The 17,257-nt window shown below is 41.8% G+C and overlaps 1 protein-coding gene across 1 annotated transcript; it reads left to right on the top strand.

Moving 5' to 3' along the window:
• The first annotated feature begins 11,860 nt into the window (after nt 1-11,860).
• On the top strand, nt 11,861-17,222 carry LOC118362641 (ornithine decarboxylase 1-like). The gene is made up of 10 exons (XM_035743147.2): nt 11,861-12,058; nt 13,806-13,955; nt 14,163-14,296; nt 14,423-14,596; nt 14,708-14,880; nt 14,997-15,213; nt 15,326-15,572; nt 15,702-15,817; nt 15,907-16,121; nt 16,252-17,222. Exons 3-10 carry the CDS (start codon nt 14,201-14,203, stop codon nt 16,382-16,384), a joined length of 1,371 nt encoding a protein of 456 aa, XP_035599040.1. The 5' UTR covers nt 11,861-12,058; nt 13,806-13,955; nt 14,163-14,200; the 3' UTR covers nt 16,385-17,222.
• The last annotated feature ends 35 nt before the right edge of the window (nt 17,223-17,257 follow it).

The raw sequence follows: 17,257 nt of genomic DNA, 5'->3' as shown, positions 1-17,257 counted from the left end.
CACTGCTTCTGCAGGCCACAGCAGCCCAGACAAAAGAAGCTAAGTTGGGGCTGCTTTCATAGTAATCCACTCCACTGTGTGATTGAATGGGCCGCCCTGAGAAGCAATCACACACACAAGTCACCATCTGAGCTCTGACGTGGGGTTAGGGAGGGGGCCATGGTCCATGGCCTTAAATGGGTTAGAGTGAAGAGCAGGGATCAGGGGAGAGAATGTGAATTCTAGGAAAAATAACATTTTACTTCGGACTGCTTTCTGAACCTGGGTAGTTTTTTTCATCATCACTTGACCAATCTTTGTCAGTGCTTTTAAAGAAAGGTCCTCTGGGGCATATGGAGATTTTAATTGGTTTAATGAGCAATCCAGTGTTCAAATGGCAGGGGTGCTCTGGTGTTGCTTTCTTGGCTTGCAGTAAAACTTAGCCTGTGGCCTAGTAACATATTAGCAGTGACATTGTGTGGGAACGTTGTGACTCCAAATAATTAACCATGTAGCCTACTTGTGCTGATAAAGTACATGCGTGTCAAATCCCAATGGGGTCCGATTCTGACCCAGGAATGTATGCCTTTCCTATGCACGTCTTTCCTACACACTTCTCCTCAGTATTTGGTATTGAGATGTACCTTAATCAGTCTCATAACGCGCTCTGCAGGTGTGGCTACCTTACTAGCTCTGAATACATTTCATTCAACGAATGAAAACCCTCCCACTTGCTGGCCAACAGGTTTTCTTGTGGAGTTTTCATTCATTTAAATGTACCTTATCTTAAGCCATCTTTTTAAATATGGTGTACCTTTTTAGTTCGTTTTTTTGCGACAGGCTAGAATATATCAAGAAAACAGGTGAAGAATATTAGGGATCAATGAAAGAAAGCCATCTAAATATATGCATATTGTCTCCGTTGCAGCACCAGTTGGTAGATGTAAAAATACTCTGATCTTGTAGATTATTTGGGTTTAGGAAAGTATTTATTAATCATAACAACAGGTTTAGAGAGCATGTAGACACGAAAGAAAGAACGGTGGTTTGATTCATTCTGAAAATTGCCACATTCAGTTCTTCAACCCATGGTAATGTTGGAAGATTATTGTACATAGAAGTATAATAGGGAGAATATAGTGTACAATAGTAGGCTATATCCGCGTCTATTGCCTGCACTAACCATGGAACTGTGTGATGACACAGCCAAGTACTGTGCCGTGCGTCGGGTTCAAACTGTTACGTCTTGGGTCTGCGCTCCGCTCCATAACGATTTAATTAGCCTACGTGTCTTTTTAAAATGATCAACTGTTGCCACACGGCCATTACCGCATTTACAGAGGAAGCCAATGAAGGCAAGCGAAACACATGGAATGACAATGTAGGCTATACCAACTGAAGGGAACTAACAGTAAATTGACAGCAGTATATCTGTAGACACCTCCGCCACACCTTCATTTATTTGATCTCCACCCAAAACGCACGCTATACTGATGCTTAAATTCAAGATCGGAATATGCATAGAGAAAAGTGCGTAAAAAGGCAACTACGTTCCATTTACGCAAACTTGGGTCGGAATCAGGCTGGCACCATGTGAATGCCTTCCAAGACTTTAAAAACACTTGATTAAGCAAGAGAGGAGAAGCTTTCAAATGCTTTTATGGACGAAAACATTTTCCCTTTCTTAATCTCTCACCTCTCTCTCTCTCTCTCCGATCCCTATTTTGTCTCATCTCCTCTTCCAGAACGATGGATGGAGCAGAATGTTTTGATGCGGATAATTTTCCCCTACTTTCCCACATGGCGTGTGGATGGAGAGAATGATCTCACTGCTGTCTTGGCATCTCTCATACCTCAGCTACTGCCTTCCTCCCTCCAGCACAACTAGAGGACCCAGACAGCTCGACCTTTATGAACCGTTAACAAGTGATAAAATATATCCCATGAAAAAAAACGCCATTGCTTTATGGCAAAGCTAACACTGGATGACCCAGACTTGAAAGGCCCAGTGAGAGATGGCTCAAAGATGAAAGCATTGTGACTGTCAACCAGGGCAGGGATAAATGATGAGTTGGCCGAAAAGGCCAACTCATCATCAACTCAGACTGAGTGGCATGGACTGGTAAAGGTTAAATATATCCAGTCAAGTGTCACAAAATCCAACCTGATTGTTTCACTGTGACCTGGTTTTATGATTCATCCTTTTTTAAACCAAGTTTTATTCTGAAAGCAAATTCAAACTTGGTCTAAACAAGGATGAACAACAAAATAAGTTAAATTTGATTTCAGCTCCCTTCCACTCTTTTAAACAGTAAGATTTAAGCCAGAGGTTATTTCTCACGGTGCATTTCATATATGCATATGTACATTGCAGATTCTATTAAGGTTTGTGTTCTGCCAATAACTGGCAAGTCAGTGGTGCAGCTCTGTACATTTGAGTATGCATGCAGCATGCTGCTGTTCATCATTGAGCAAATGTGCATTAGTGCACTTTCCAAATGAATGTATTGCAATGAAACTGACAGGTAGTGTGGCTTGAACACTCAACCTTCTGGCCCGATGCCCAGCGGACCATCGACTGTGCCACAAAAGCATGCTGAAGTGGCAGAGTCGATATCCGCACTTAAAAACACGAAAAGTATTCAGACACCTTAAATGTATCCACATTTTGTTACGTTACTGCCTTATTATAAAATTAATTAAATTGCTTTTTTTCACTCGTCAATCTACAATACCCCATAAAAAATATGACATTTACTTAAGTATTCAGACCCTTCACTCGGTACTTTGAAGCACCTTTGGCAACGATTACAGCCTTGTCTTCTTGAGTATGGCGCTACAAGCTTGGCACACCTGTATTTGGGGAGTTTCTCCCATTCTCTGCAGATCCTCTCAAGCTCTGTCAGGTTGGATGGCGAGTGTTGCTGCACAGCTATTTTCCGGTCTCTCGAGATGTTTAATCTGGTTCAAGTCAGGGCTCTGACTGGGCCACTCAAAGACAGAAACTTGTCCCAAAGCCACTAATGTGTTGTCTTGGCTGTGTGCTTAGGTTCGTTGTCCTGTTGGAAAGTGAACCTTCGCCCCAGCCTGAGGCCCTAAGCACTCTGGAGCTGGTTTTTACCAAGGATCTCTCTGTACTTTGCTCTGTTCATTTTCCCTCAATCCTGACTAGTCTCCCAGTCCCTGCCACTGAAAAACATCCCCACAGCATGATGCTGCCACCATCAGAGAAAGAGGGAGGTAGTATAGTAGTGGGAGGACATGGCCTAGATGCCAATACACTAAAAGGGACTCCTTTCCTCTGCTTAAGGGCCAGTTATGAGTGAGAACTGATGAGAGAGCATATGGGATGTGCTAGGTGCTTCAGGTTTAGTAGTAGCTAGCAGTGCACTCCAGATGCCTCAAGGAAGGAATTTAGGTAGCAGCACCACCCCCAAACAACACTTCTCACGTTTTGTGTGACTGGGGGTAATTTGTGAACATCCTCCAATCATCTTCGTTCCCTTTCCCAATGAATGAGTAGTTGTAACATCCAACTGACACACTTCCACACTCAACCCCCCCCCCCACACACACACACACTCCTTCCCAAATGAATAACACTGGAATTTTAAAGAGATTGTTTGGAGCAGGAGGATGGGTTGGGGTTGTCATAATAAATATTTAGGGATTTTGCCAGCAGTGGTTTAATCAGAGACGATGCATGCTCATCATGGGAAGGTTGGGAAATAGTGGGCGTAGACAAAAGTTAATGACGTGTGTCTGCGAAGGAAATACCAAAAAGATGAGGTGTGTGTGGTCTCTGGGATGAAGTCACGCAAGGAAAGACTTCACGCCAAAAAGAGAACTGAACCAGGATAAATTTAATCTGGGCTGAATTTCTACAGCAGATGTTTGTCCAGAGGCATACTCGTTGAGTCGTAATAAAGGATTGTGTTGTCTTTATGGAGGATCATGTTCTAACCCCTACAGTACTAATAAAATGTATATAGGTTTGCACATTCTTTGTACACATGCTGTAATGTGTTTCTGTGTGAGGTCTGTGTGTGTACCTTCGTGGATGTTTGTGTGTCTGTGGGTGTGCTTGTGCTTATACGTGGATGTGTGTGTTTGTGCAATTATTTCATGTTTGGTTACGTTGAATGATCCAAAACAGTACAGTGCTGAAGAGGAACATGAAATAAGGATAAGGAAGCTCAATTCAACTTTATTCTTCAACAGTAAACAATGCAGGCAACAACAACACAACATGATAAAGGCACTTTCACCGGTTGAAATTCCAATGTAATATACCAAAACAAACTATGCAAGATTTAGTACACATGGAGTAGGATTCTATTGCGTTGACAGGCACGACTCAGGCCCGTAGGTGCACCATAACCAATCAGAGTTGCAGTAAGCCTATTTGAAATTACCATTGCCATATATGGATCAGTGCCGTTCACTTTGAACTGTACTGTGTTTTAGGCTACAGTATGAGTGGTCACAAGTAGATGTGCTTGTTTTGAGATCGAAGTGAGCGCTGCATGTAGCCATGTGTGCACATTTGTTCATGTTCTTTGCTTGTTAGTGAGTTATTAGCCCAGTTATAGCTACTTTCTAGTCAACAATGGGGGAGTGGTTGCCTCCAACAAGAATACCAAATGTGTGCATTTCTAGCCATCTTTGAAAAGCCAGTCAGGTAAAGAGTTTTTTTTTAAATGTCTTAAAGGGGAAGTGTATTTTGAGACGGTCTTGAATGAACTAAGTAGCCAATAGGTAGAGGCGTAGCATAATTTGTCTGATTTCCTGTAATAATGGTATGGAATTGAGTTTTATTTTGTGAAGTGGTTTCTTGCATCAAACACATCATTTTCAGTCACCCTCCTTGTCTGAAAGGTTAATGTAAAGCCCTGCATGTATTTCTTACAAAGTCTAATGTATTGTAGGCATTGAACACCACACATTGGCTGCTACTGTGGGCTGAATGATATGTCCATGTTAAAATGTTGTCCTCTGTTAAAACTGTGTGGCGTTCACAGTAATCGCACGCCGAAAGTTGCACAACATTTTCACAACAGTCATGTTTGCACTCGGCAGACCTGAAATTGGCTCAGTGCCAGGAAAATTGAGGGAACATTACTCACCACCACTGTTGGGTAAGTACCACCTCCCTGCGTCACCCATTGACTCATGCAATGTGAGTGTGTACACACAATGACTCCTGCTCTTCCGGTTGTGTAAGCAATCACAACTTGAAACAGTGGAAAATTGCCGTGTAGAAAATCTGGGTAGGTCAAAGATTTTATGGTTGAGTGAAATCAGAGTGAACCCCCAACTCACGCATCACTCTCTCTCTCTCTCTCTCTCTCTCTCTCTCTCTCTCTCTCTCTCTTTAAACATTCTCTGGTGTTGAGGTAGAACTGGAGAGACTGAAACATGTTTCTTTTCATACCTTTTTTTATTTTATACTTACCAGAGCATTGGAAATGACCTACAGCCGCAAGCTACCCACCCAGATCTGTTTGTGTGTGAGCGAAAGAGAGAGAGAGAAGAAATTATAAAAGCAAGTACCTAACCACACTGCAACTGAGGAAATTATTTAGCAAGGGGGAGATTATCCAACACATTTTACAACTAATGCAGGGAAGATAATTGTTGGTCATTTTGTTGGTCACAAATAAAACTACCTTGGCACAGGATAATGGGAACTGAGGACAATGAAGAGATTGTAAAACAGAAAACACATAGCTTTTAAGATTTTAAGTAAGTCACTTTGGGTAATATTTCTGCTTTCACTTTTTAAAAATTGTCAGGAGGACACAGCTGGGTAAATAAATCAAACTTAAATTAACTGGCCACTAGTGACGTAGTGTCATAGCTACTATGTTACCAGAGCATGATGTACACACATGGGGCAGAGGGTTCTTGAGTGCAAAGATAGGATCACTTGTGTATCAGTGCACACTTAGTGGTTGTCAAACACACCTCATCACTGCCAAATGGCCATTAGGTCAGACTGCATTAATTGGCTCACCTCATAAGATCTCATCTTACCTGTCTTGATTCCAACACATTCTCTGATCAAACCAGGCCAATGCTTCATAACATATAGTAATTTCATAATAAAGCCTAACAATGGCTATCCATGTTGCCTTGCTCTGGCTCTTAAGTTAAGACTTGTGAAAGAGTGCATGCCTCTTTTCCATTACAGTCAATAAGTTGATGCTATAGTTGTTGTGACAACATTCACAGCTCAGACTAATCTTTTTTGGTTTAACAGAGATCTTCTACTTAGCAAGAAGAGAGAGAGGGATAGAGAGAGAAAAAATAAGCAAATGTGGGTCCGTTTGCTTTGTGACCCCGTATCAGCATGTGACACAAAGCCCACCTGTTTACGTCAGAGATTCACAGGAGATCTCCTTGTCATGGACAAATGCAACCCTAAACATGTGTGCAGAACTCAAGCCATCGTAATTATTCAAAGCACAAGGCACAACAACTGTTTGTGCTTTAACTACTGGTTTGGGTTTATTGTTCATGTGAGATGAAGATGAGGATGTATTTTGTGAAACTGGGTCAACATTCATAAGTTATTAAGTTAAAGACTCTGTCCACTGAAAATTGCACTTTTTGAAGCTCATATTCTGTTCTCTCATACCCAAATAATGTTGTTGACTAGTCTTATACTCATATTTGTGGCCAAAGCATAAACACAAAGAAATCAACTTCAACTTCTATTTTTTAAACAGACCGTTGATGATGTCATCCTGCCTTATTGGCTGAGCTGGCCAATCAGCGGTCTACTCGCGTTAATATTTTTAATTGGGATACGCCCACACCATTCCAACACAGAAAAGCTGCTTTCTAACATACTCAATTACCATATTTTGGAAGGAAAAGTATTTCACTCGTATTGTAATTATAGGTCATATTTCATAGAAATCTGGAAACACTGGACAACTACTTTAACATTCAAAGGCTAAATCCTCTTGAAAGCTGTGCATGTAGCTGAGGCACAAAATAAGCATTACATATTGTGTAAGGCTTGTCCCATCATACCATGGCAATTCATACCATCATATCGCAAGAATCTGAAAGTATGTGGTGCAACAGTGTGTGTCTGTGTCCTGCTGTAAATGAGGTAACTATTATGTGTTCTGTTCAAGATGTACAGAATCATACATACACACACAAACACCATGTGCCCTGACTGTACAGCTGTGTATCTTGTGGGCTGCCCTTGTGCTAAATCATCACTTTTGTGTAAGGCCTAGCTACAGGGTTGGGCCACGACAAACCACTGAAGCGATAACAGAGACTCTATATACCAGGAAGAGAGAGATAGACGGAAAGTAGGCTACAAGAGGAAGGGGAAAACACAACGAGAGAGAACCAGAAGGAGAGAGAAAAATAAAGAGTGAGGAAGATAAGATGAGGGGACATTCCTTTGCCTAAACTCGGGGTCGCTACGGCTGCACACTCCGTATCCCATGACCCTGCCATTTTAAACAAGCAGATACATGTACAGTGCCTTCAGAAAGTATTCATACCCCTTGTTTATTCCACATTTTGTTGTGTTACAGCCTGAATTCAAAATGGATTAAATATATATTTTTTTATAACCCATCCACACACAATATCCAATAATGGCAAAGTGAAAACATACATTTTTTTTAAAACATTTTTTGCAAATGTATTGAAAATTAAATACAGAAATACCTCATTTACATAAGTATTCACACCCCTGAGCCAATACTTTTTAGAAGCACCTTTGGCAGCAATTACAGCTGTGAGTCTTTCTGGGTAAGTCTCTAAGAGCTTTCCACACCTGGATTGTTGAAAAAAAAATCATTATTCTTTTCAAAATTCTTTCTAGCTTTGTCAAATTGGTTGTTGATAATTGCTAGACAACCATTTTCAGGTATTGCCATAGATTTTCAAGTAGACTTAAGTCAAAACTGTAACTCGGCCACTCAGGAACATTCACGGTCTTCTTGGTAAACAAATCCAGCGTAGATTTGGCCTTGTGTTTTAGGTTATTATCCTACTGAAAGGTGAATTAATCTCCCATTATCTGGTGGAAAGCAGACTGAACAAGGGTTTCCTCTAGGATTTTGCCTGTGCTTAGCTCCATTCCGTTTATTTTTTTATGCTGAAAAACTCCAGAGTCCTTAGCGATTACAAGTATACCCATAGCATGATGCAGCCACCACTATGCTTGAAAATATGGAGAGTGGTACTCAGTAATGTATTGGATTTGCCCCAAACGTAACACTTTGTATTCAGGGCATAAAGTTAATTGCTTTGCCACATGTTTTGCAGTATTACTTTGGTGCATTGTTGCAAACAGAATACATATTTTGGAATATTTTTATTATGTTCTTTTCACTCTGTTAATTAGGTTACTATTGTGAAGCAACTACAATATTGTTGATCCATCCTCAGTTTTCTCTTAACACAGCCATTCAACTCTGTAACTGTTTTAGTCACCATTGGCCTCGTGGTGAAATTCCTCTCCGTTAACTGAGTTAAGAAGGACGTCTGTATCTTTGTAGTGACTGGGTGTATTGATACACCATCCAAAGAGTAATTAATAACTTCTCCATACTCAAAAGGATATTCAATGTCTGCTTTTTTCTTTTACCTATCTACCTATCTGGTCCTTCTGTAGCTCAGTTGGTAGAGCATGGCGCTGTGCAACTGGGTACTGGAACGCCCCAGGGTAGTGGGTTCGACTCCCTGTTCACCCACGACCGTGGGACCACCCATCACGTAGAATGTATGCACACATGACTGTAAGTCGCTTTGGATAAAAGCGTCTGCTAAATGGCATATATTATTATTATTATTTACCAATAGGTGCCCTTCTTTGCGAGGCATTGGAAAACCTCCCTGGTCTTTGTGGTTGAATCTGTGTTTGAAATTCGCTGCTCGAATAAGAGGGACTTTACATATAATTGTATGTGTGGAGTACAGAGATGAGTTGGTCATTCAAAAATAATGTTAAACACGATTTTGCACGCACAATGAGTCCATGCAACGTATTATGTGACGTAAGCACATTTTTACTGATTAACTTATTTAGGCTTCGCATACCAAAGGGGTTGAATACTTATTGACTCAAGACATTTCAGATTTAGATTTTTTATTAATTTGTAAAAAAATACAATTCCACTTTGAAAGTATGGGGAGATCAGTGACAGAAAAATCTAAATGTAATCCATTTTAAATTCAGGCTGTAGCATAACAAAATGTGGAAAAAGGGTGTGAATACTTTCTGAAGGCACTATATATGTGGTAAACCATGTAGCCCCTGGGCTGAGGCCTACTTCCTGCTCAGGAGCCATGTGTGCTTCGGGGTGGTGGGCGTCATCCGCCAGAACAAAATGAGAAGCAACGGTAGGGGTGGCAGCAGGGCTTCCCACCAATGAAGGACGTAAAAAGAGCCACAACTGGAGCATAGCAGATTGTTTTGTCTGGTTTGCCCTTGCAGACATTTCTCCATTCCTCCACCCCTTCCTCTATTCCACTTTTTTATTCCATTGAGAAAAACAGTGAGGTTCTTGGGGTTTCAACGCTAGTCTAAAGAATGACTCCATATGCTAGACAGGCGGTGAATCTGAACGTCTGAATGGAAACCAACTCATGGTCATGAAAAGAGAAGATGCCAATTTGATTGTGGCCCATTTTGATATGGAGAACCCATTTTACAAAACCGCAGATATGTAGTCTTCATGATGCTTGAGAGGCTTTGAACTGACACCAGCCTCTTAAAAGTGGAATGCCAATGTTTCCAAAAGTGTTATTGGGTCAATAATGACCAAATTCTTAATTTTCCCAAGAACGATGTCTACTCCCAACCCCAAAGTCTCTGAAAGCTCAAATTGGGCTGGTGGCAGCATGGAAAAGTGGTTAATCTGTTCTTTTCAGGAATCTCTAGGACTTGAAGACAGATCGGGGTCAAACAATCACTTCTCTTACTGAAGTTTTTACAGTGTTATTCATACAATTCCCTTGACGAATTTAGTATCTGTTCAAGGAAAAGTTACTAGTACAAATCTACAACATAATGTGATACTTCTAAGCTGAAATAGCAACTAAATCAGTTTTGAACATGTTACACTAAGCTCACGAAGTCAGCATCTTGTGGGAAAAAATGACAATGATAAGATAAGTACCTTTGATTCTGATTGGTCACACTGACCCCTAACACTAAGTGGCACAGCGACAAAACCAGTGCAGTAAAGGGTATTTTCAGGGAGAGGGAGAATGGAGAGTTGACGACTCAGTTATTGGGTTAAATGGCCAACTGTCCTCTTGTCCTGACTAGACCTGGTCAGGAATAGGAGGAGGTAAGTGAGGTTTACTGCAGTTTAACTGAGGATTGCTAGGCTTAATCTCCTGCTGCTTGTGTAGTTTTCAGTGGGACCTGCTGTCACTGCGGACAGGAGACGGTTGCAGATCACCAACAGGCCAGACAACTAAGCATCAAGGTCACTGTCTACACGTGACTGTAGCCTACTGTATCAGCACGTCTTGTAGGAATTATTCCGAGAGGCTATCTGCATTTTGCAATTACCGCACTTCCTTTCAAAATACATTTGTAGATTAGTCCACCTATTTTGAGTGTGGATTTCCACTCTCCCCTTATTGCTCAACAACAGTGCCTGGGTTAGGCCAGGTTGGTCTCAGTGACCCCTAGACATACTTCCAGAGAGGCCTATCTGGCACAGCACAGAGGCACACAGTCAGCAGATACAGTTCTACAGCAGACTGCTGATGCGTTAGTCTGCAGGGCTGCTTTTATATGTCATGTATAACAATACCAAGTCAGTCACTGAATGATTAGATGGATCAATACCAGGGCATTCAGGACTGAGCCAGCATAAGATGCTGCTACTCTGGGCATACTCACCAGGCAGCCTCTATGTATAGTAAGCTATGCTTCAGTGAATTTGCTTTAGAAATGTTTTTCTCTTGGAAAAACCCTGAATTGTTCTTAATAGTACATTGACCAGTATGAGAAACCAGCCCATGTGTCACTTTGACTTTGGATGCTGTCCAGATATGCCAAATCTGACCCACTTTCAAATGAAAGTGTGCAATGACCATCAGGGGTGTGAGGACAAATAGAGGTGATGTCAGAAAATAAGGAATTCCAGAGGCATCAGAAAAAATATGTCACCCCTGAATCATGAAAGGTTGGCCAAATTAGTCATTACACTGCCCTAAAAGCAAATGTGAAAAATACTTTTTAAATAGTTTATTATTTTACATCTTCAGAACAAGGGAAGCTCAGTTATGGAACTGATGCTGACTGGATCCTGGCAAGCGTTCTTGTTTGCCTGGTGGCTCTCTAGCTCAAGGCACAATAGCAGCCAAGACTAAACCATCTTCAGAATCTGTTTAAAGTTGTACAATTGAAATACTAAAAACAGCTGTGTTTCAATTATATTAGTCTGCAAAGTAGCTTACAATTAGGTTTAGGCTATACATTTGAAAGGCATTGAGCCAGTAAATGAAGAGATTGCTTTATATGGCCATGGTTAGAAGGGATAAATATTTTGTTAAATTTACGACAAAGGTTTTTTTTTTTAAATGCATTTTAGCAAAACCTAACTGTTTTCCTAAACTTAACCTATTTCTCATAACCTGCTACGAAAAGTCAAATCACAAAAGCTATAGTCTGAGTACCAGTCTTTTTATCAACATTCCACTCCTTGTTATTGCCATGAAGGAGCGGCAGGGAGTGGTATGTAAGGTAAAGAGTCTGGTACTCAGGCTACAAAAGCAGTATCCCGTCTAGTAAAAACCGGCTTTATCTGCCTCCTCCTACTTCCTCTACGGGTACATGGAGCCGGTGACAAGACTAAACCAGTTCCATCCGACGTCGACTGAAGGCCAGTTTCAGCTGGCGTGTTGTCTTGGAGACGGCACCTCTATAAATACAGCCAGTATCTAGACACAGGCGAGCACTTTTAGTTCAGACGGAGAGTGTTATTCAGTTCTTTGACAGATTCGTCTGACAAGGGAAAACCAATTATTTTTTTCCAGGATTCTGGTCTAATGGACACACTCTTTGTAAATGCTTTTTAAGGTAAACCTTCATTAATTTATTCTACTTTTTCACAACGTCCTAATTTATTATAAACTGGTAAGTTAGGCTACCGGTATTCATTATGAGCTATCCAATTTGGCTTATTCAAATCGTGTCAATATGTTTTAGCTAGCTAGTAAGTTAACGTTAGAGTAATGTTATGGTTATGCCATATTGTACAAGTAGCTAGTTTTTTTTTACGTAGCGCTATCTTCTGACGTTAATATATTTTGGAGTTTTTGCTTGATGGAAGTGATGGGGTTGGAGTATGATTTACACCTCGGGAATGTCATAAGCTAGCTGCAGTAACGTTCGCTTGGTAAATGTATTTTATGCTGAAATTCATACTGCCAGTAACTACTGATGGTAGTTGGCTACTTCGATAAAGATAGTGTCCTTTTCGTTTTCCACTAGTTAAGAAAGTACATTGAATGAAAAGGCGGGGTTTATGACTTTGTGGCTGTGCTAACTAGTGACGACCCAGGGTTTCTATCCCGAGACTTCAGGGATTGCTGCGAAACAGGCCAGGGTTTGGAATGTGAGATTCTTACATAGTAGTTCATTTTGTCAATCTAAAGGCACAACCTAGATTCGAGCCAATTTCTTAAGTAGTTGAATATGTTATTACTCCTACCGCGTGAAAGTCGTGCATTGACACGTTTTCATTCAAAGGAGTGCCTTTGACTTGGCGGCTTGCGCACGCGCAGTTCGGCGTGAGACGACGGTTGTGCCCTATGACGTATTTTTGCACACGAGCTAAAGGTAAAAGGCGTCCACATTGCACAGTTTGTGCAACGTATTGTTACGTTTTTGTTCGTTTTGGACTTCAGTAATGTTTTTTTTCGGTTGTTGGGCACAGGACAACGCAATAAATATGTCGTGCAATTTTACATCGAAAATGTTTATTTTATTTCGAGATAAACATTTGCATGACAACGAGTGGTTTCTAATTGAATTACAAACACGTCACATAGACTACTCTACTGTTGCCCAATTACCGACTTCGGCTTGCCCCAAGAAAAAATGTGCATGTACAACCGAGAAAAAAATAACCTAACGAATACAAATGTAATCATAATATAGGCACGAATTGTTTCGGCAGGGAAGCATTGTGCGCCTTTAGCTAGCCAACTTCACCATGACATCGCCTACAAGTGTGATCGGGGATTTTTATTGGAGAAGCAGTTTCTGCCTGTCTTCATATTGTACTGTCATTGTTTTATCTCTTTGGGAGGGCCATGGTTAGAAGAGTTCCAGCTTTTGTCAAATTGCTAACTCAGTTCTCCCAACCTGCTACGAAAAATAACATTTTACGTTTATTTGACACGCTGGATTATTTCTAGCCATTACTCTTTGAGAGCGGGGAATATATTGCGCTAGTAGCACTACTCAAGAATCTGCAATTCGGGATCATTGGGAAGTCCCTTTACCCATTGAAATTGACATTTTAAAATGGTTGGGGGGAGGGATGTCCCAAGGATTCCGTATAGCACTACTCAAGGGTGTGCTTGTTCAACATAAAAATCCTTCATTGTGACCAATAATACATTAAAGCAACTTTAAGCAAGTATATTGCTTATTCATCTGGATAAGACTGTTGCTGTTAACAGTAACTGCTCCTCCTATAGTATTATCTAAAAATTATAATAGGTCTGGTTGACACTGAATGCAGGAAATAGCCATAAAACTCAACACAGCAAATGACACTGTCCTCTTTATGCTACAAATGGTATTTTACTGTTTGCAGAATAATCGCTTTAGGAAAGCGCAGACTGGCTACTCTGCAGGCCCCGGCCTAGAGTGTTATGTGAAAGGTTTCAACTTCACTGGTGAACCGCCTTGGCTGCTCTGCACCTGATTAAACTACTTTGCCAAATTCCAACTCTTTCTTGTCCAGGTAAGAGTTGCTTTCTGATCCACTGTCATTTCCAACATGCATGTCATAATATTCTAGAACGGGTGTTAACAGCACATGCCTATGAAATACTGGGGTTGGTTGTAATTGGTGTACTGTAGCTCTGGGAGTAATTATGCAAGTAATTTAGGCACATTCCAGTTCCAGATAATAATGAGCAGTCTTAACTCGGATCTACTTTTTTTACAGTTTTCTTTTGTGACCAATCTAAAAGTTATTCTGCGACCATGAACACTTTCGCTCCTGCCGATTTTGCCTTCCTGGAGGAGGGCTTCTGTGCCCGTGACATTGTTGAGCAGAAGATCAATGAGATGTCCATGTCGGTAAGGAGAACTTCCTGCTGTCCCTGATTTAGCTGCATTTGGTATGAGAAGTGACTTGTTGATGAGGCATTTGTCACTGTACGATGTATTTCTTATTCTCTTGCATCCGTGTCTTTGCCTCTCCAGGATGATAAGGATGCCTTCTACGTATGTGACTTGAGTGACGTGCTGAAGAAGCACATGCGATGGGCGCGTGCCATGCCTCGCGTAACGCCCTTCTATGCTGTCAAATGCAATGACAGCCGGACTGTTGTCACGACCTTGGCCTCCTTGGGCGCTGGCTTTGACTGTGCAAGCAAGGTATGTCTCATTCTAAACATCTCCTGGTTTATTGAAATGGCCTTGACCCCCGACCCTGCTGCCCTGTGAATGTGTGTCCTGTTCTGACCCAGTCTGTTTTTGTCCCATCAGACTGAGATCCAGATTGTTCAGTCTCTGGGTGTGGACGCTAGCAGGATCATCTATGCCAACCCTTGCAAGCAGGTATCCCAGATCAAGTATGCCTCTGCCCACGGCGTGCAGATGATGACCTTCGACAGCGACGTGGAGCTCATGAAGGTGGCTCGGTGCCACGACAATGCCAAGTAAGAAACATCTCCACGGCTGTTCTTTAGCCACACTGAAAACACTTGGTTTTGTAAGTAACTTATCCGGCTACTCTAGAAAAGTGCACCTCCAACTTTTCTTTCTCCCTGCCCAGACTAGTCCTGCGCATTGCCACAGATGATTCCAAGGCTGTTTGCCAGCTCAGTGTCAAGTTTGGTGCCACCATGAAGGCATGCCGGGGTCTCCTGGAGAGGGCTATGGAACTGGGCCTGGACGTTATCGGGGTCAGCTTCCACGTGGGGAGTGGCTGCACTGACCCAGAAACCTACAACCAGGCCATCTCTGATGCCCGCTGTGTCTTTGACATGGGGGTGAGTGTCTTTCTGCTTGGAACGTATCACCTACATTTTATAAACGGACCCTTAACCTGCAGTTGGTTCTCAAGTAGGTCTAACTCATCTTTGTTGGTTCTCTTTTTTGCAGGCTGAGGTGGGTTTCAACATGACCCTCCTGGACATTGGTGGCGGTTTCCCTGGGTCTGAGGATACCAAGCTCAAGTTTGAGGAGATCACAGCCGTTATCAACCCAGCACTGGACAAGTATTTCCCTGCCGACTCTGGGATCCGGATCATTGCTGAGCCAGGCCGCTACTATGTGGCCTCTGCCTACACCCTAGCTGTTAACGTCATCGCAAAGAAGGTCATCATGAACGAGCAGTCTGCCTCTGATGGTATGAGCAAATTGACTCAATCTGCAAACTTGTGGTTAATGCCTGACGTGCCACATAAAATTGCATCACTTAATCCAAAGTAATAGCGAGCCAAGTTTCATTATAATTTACACAACTCTGCCCCTACAGAGGATGACGATTGGATCAGTGACCGGACTCTGATGTACTATGTGAACGATGGTGTCTATGGCTCCTTCAACTGTATTCTATATGACCATGCTCACCCCTTGCCTACCCTGCACAAGGTAAGTTGATTAACACACTTTATTTCACTCAACCAAACAAACTCTCACAAAGTTAGTCCATAAAACCTGTTTGCATTTTCCGTCTACAGAAGCCAAAGCCAGATGAGCGTATGTACCCCTGTAGCATCTGGGGACCAACCTGTGACGGCCTGGATCGCATCGCTGAGGTGTGCACTCTGCCGGATATGCAAGTGGGAGAGTGGCTGCTGTTTGAGAATATGGGGGCCTACACTGTGGCTGCGTCCTCTACCTTCAACGGCTTCCAGAAGCCAGACATCTACTACATCATGTCCCGCACAGCTTGGTAAGTTGTTGGGAATGTAGAGAGAAATAGAATGTGATTGTGGCAACATCTCTCCATAAAGAGATATCATCAATTCTCAACCTTCTTTCTGATTTTAAATCCGTTTTGGTTTTCTCTTGTCCCTGTATAGGCAGTGCATACAGCAGATCTGTACCCAGGGGATGCCCACTCCCGTTGAGGATGCGTCCTGTGTGACATCCAGCTGTGGCCATGAGAGCAGCCTGGTGCTGCCCACCAAGTCTAGCCAGACCTGTGTGCTCTAAACACAACACCAACATAATCCCATACATACCCACCACCACACTGCCACTCAACTGGCCCAGTACTCTGTGTTATTATTAATTTCCTATTTAATGTTTAAATTTTTTTTTTTTTTACTCATACCGTTGAAAGGCCAGTTACTTGATGGGAGAATGAGAGGGGGCATGTTAGCGCACATTTCTCACTTTTCTGTATGAAAGACTGAGATCTAATCCTGAGCTGAGGCTGAATCTCTCTTAAAACATCACTAAATGTACATCTCGAAGGGTTGGAATAATATTGTTACAGGGTTCCGATTGGCTTATGCCTACAAAGGTTGTATGTTCAATTCCAGTAGGGGCCACAAAACACCTTAATTTGCATTGACCGTAAATCGCTTTAGATGAGAGCATTTGCAAAAGGACAATGTAAATGTTACATGAGTGTCGTAGGGGATTTTCTCTTGTCAACTCCAATTCCCAGAAGGCTCCCTGTTTCAATTGAATCCACAACCCAATCTCATGACTGAAGGGGCTGTTTGAGGGTGACTTACTTCTCCAGGAAATGGCTGCTACAGATATTTAATATCCCCCAATCTCCTCTTTCATACAGAACCCTTTGTTCAATGCAGGGACTCAACATGCAGACTGTCCCTCTTCTGCTTTTCTGTATTTTTATTTTTTTTATTTTGTCTTTTATTGCTAGGTAGTATGTCAGTTAATGATGCAAATAATAATTGTTACTATTGACGATGCATTTTAAAAAGGATACGCAGGAGATGGGATTGCACATTTGTATCACTTTCCTATGGAAACATTTTTTAATTTTGTAATTTTTTTAAAAATAAAATGTGTAGGTGCAGAGCTGAATGTTGCGTGGTCCTTTCTGGGTGTATA

Source organism: Oncorhynchus keta, chromosome 29, assembly GCF_023373465.1.
Source record: "Oncorhynchus keta strain PuntledgeMale-10-30-2019 chromosome 29, Oket_V2, whole genome shotgun sequence".
Taxonomy (NCBI): domain Eukaryota; kingdom Metazoa; phylum Chordata; class Actinopteri; order Salmoniformes; family Salmonidae; genus Oncorhynchus; species Oncorhynchus keta.
Note: the sequence above shows the minus strand (reverse complement) of the source record. Positions and strands in the feature narration are given on the sequence as shown.

Coding starts and splice junctions, on each gene's coding strand:
- LOC118362641 (XM_035743147.2), top strand. CDS start 14,201: ATGAACACTTTCGCTCCTGCCGATTTTGCCTTCCTGGAGGAGGGCTTC. Junction 15,818..15,906: donor CCTTGCCTACCCTGCACAAG/GTAAGTTGATTA, acceptor TTCCGTCTACAG/AAGCCAAAGCCAGATGAGCG. Junction 16,122..16,251: donor ATCATGTCCCGCACAGCTTG/GTAAGTTGTTGG, acceptor GTCCCTGTATAG/GCAGTGCATACAGCAGATCT.